We start from the raw sequence: 2,215 nt of genomic DNA, 5'->3' as shown, positions 1-2,215 counted from the left end.
AGTTCATGTTTAGTTCTCGATCACAGCTCAAACCACCCTGCAAACACCTCATGTCCCCCATCTTTCTTCCATCTCTTTTCTCTTCTTCATCACAAGAAAATCTTCATTGTCTTTGGCTTAAAAAAACACCCAACTTCAAGGTCCAAAAGCACGAGTTGAGCTAGTATCAGTATTTTAAAGCCAAATTAAGTACAATTTCTCAGGTAAAACTGAGAGGTTTGACACTCCTCTCCAATATACTTTTTTTCAAGAAATAGATATAGACAAGTGTTAAAAGAGAGAGGTTTTATTTGCTTATTTTGATGAAAGTATCATACTGAAATTTTCTTGTTTTTGGTTTGGTCTTCTTAGCCAAAAAAGTGCCCTGATGAAATTAAGTTGAATTTCTCATTTCAGGCTAAGAGTTTTCTCACTTCACCTGCTTCGCTTTGGAATTTAACGAACTTTTATATCTTTGCGTCTTTTTTTTCCCCCAAGAATGGAACTTTGAATTTGAGTAATGGGGACCCAGAATTGTTATGTAAGACAGAAGGATTTTCAAGAAATGTTGGCAAGAACATATTAGCTAGTTCCCTAGTAAAGTTGTTTGTTTCTTCATCAAGAGCATATTGACCCCAAAAAACAAACAACGGAGAATTTAATTCAATTATATCTGTAATTGTAGGCCCTCTATTTCCCTCCTCTTTTGTTCACCAAATATTGAGGAAGAAATGGAGCATCCAAGTGAAGACGAAGATGTTATGCCAATCCCACTAAATAGCACATATGGCAGTCATGAACATGGCCAAGCCCACATCATATACCATGGCATGATCCCTTCTCCACTATGCCAAATCCCCACAAATGCACCCTTTAAGAAAGCTATCAAGTACAAAGAATGCCTCAAGAACCATGCAGCATCCATGGGAGGAAATGCCATCGATGGATGCGGAGAATTCATGCCTGATGGAGAAGAAGGAACAATCGAAGCCCTCACTTGTTCAGCCTGCAGTTGCCACAGAAACTTCCACAGGAAAGAGATTGAAGGGGACCCATCTTTTTACGATCCCGGTAATTGCTACCACAATGTCACAAATCCAAGCAGAATCATTGGAAGAAAAGTTTTTCTGAGGCCCCATCAGATGTTCATGCCTGGCGGCAACATGGAATCTCAAGATGAAGGCATTAATGATGGCCGTGGTGGTGCTGGTGGTGCGGTGACGGTTAAGAACTTGCCTCTGTCGGCGAAGAAAAGATTCAGGACAAAGTTTACTCAAGAACAGAAGGAGAAATTGTTCGTGTTCGCGGAAAAAGTTGGGTGGAAAATGCATAAGCAAGAAGAAGATGCGGTGCAAGAGTTCTGCCGAGAGATTGGCGTCAAAAGGAGAGTACTCAAGGTTTGGATGCACAATAACAAGAACAGCTTTGCCAAAAAATACGATCCCACGTCCAATTCTTAGCAAAACCAAATTAAAATGTTTTTTTCACCTTAATTAAAATATATATTTGAGGTTCTCTCACGAGATAATTGCGCGAAATACACATGTGAACTTTTTCGTTGAGCTAATACTTCCATGTGTAATGTATTTGGGCATTTCAATCTTTATATTTATACGCAAATTGTGTCAAAGATACGTGAAAATTCTCGTTTAACTAACGATAGATTTGAATATTTTAATCTTTCTAGTATTTTTTTGAGCATGTATACCAAAAATTTACGTCAAATATCAATCGTTATTTTTTTTGTGTATTTCATTCTTTTTTCATGAACTTTTTTAATGAAATCGTCACTTCAAGTATTAAAAAATATAGAGTATGATTCATTAGTTTTTTTAATGCTCCACTCAAATAAAAAAAAATTGTAAAAGAAATTTAGTTGGTATTTTTTTTGTTAAATGACACATTTTATAATATTTAAGTGATTTTTTATTTGATTTTCATTTTAAATGTTTTTTTAAAAAATATATATATATAATAAATATCGTACTTTATCATTTAAAAGAGTCTATTTTTTCAAATTCGTCTCAGGTCCAAGAAAATTCAAGTATAACCTTGACTGTGTCGACGCTTTCAATAACGACGGATGATGGATTGGGACCCTGAGCAGATCAGATTCCAACGAAGGAAAGTATTATGCGTGCTTTGAGATTTTCGGGGTCGAGATCGGCTTTGATGTGAAAAGACCAAGAGTTCAACGAGAGTGGAAGAATGGAAGATGGTTGCCTCCACATTCAAA

At 36.2% G+C, this 2,215-nt stretch overlaps 1 protein-coding gene across 1 annotated transcript; it reads left to right on the top strand.

The window, feature by feature from the left end:
- Window positions 1–2,215, top strand: LOC140962838 (zinc-finger homeodomain protein 4-like). Its single transcript, XM_073421875.1, has 2 exons — window positions 1–1,376; window positions 2,008–2,215. The coding sequence occupies exons 1-2, from the start codon at window positions 711–713 to the stop codon at window positions 2,080–2,082; spliced, it is 741 nt and encodes a 246-aa protein (XP_073277976.1). The 5' UTR covers window positions 1–710; the 3' UTR covers window positions 2,083–2,215.

This window comes from Primulina huaijiensis, chromosome 17, assembly GCF_012295235.1.
Source record: "Primulina huaijiensis isolate GDHJ02 chromosome 17, ASM1229523v2, whole genome shotgun sequence".
NCBI classification, from domain to species: Eukaryota; Viridiplantae; Streptophyta; class Magnoliopsida; order Lamiales; family Gesneriaceae; genus Primulina; species Primulina huaijiensis.
Note: the sequence above shows the minus strand (reverse complement) of the source record. Positions and strands in the feature narration are given on the sequence as shown.

Bases quoted from the DNA above. Each gene is read 5' to 3' on its own strand.
- LOC140962838 (XM_073421875.1), top strand. From the start codon at position 711: ATGGAGCATCCAAGTGAAGACGAAGATGTTATGCCAATCCCACTAAAT. The intron at 1,377-2,007 runs GTTTGGATGCAC...AATTCGTCTCAG, and splicing joins TCAAAAGGAGAGTACTCAAG to GTCCAAGAAAATTCAAGTAT.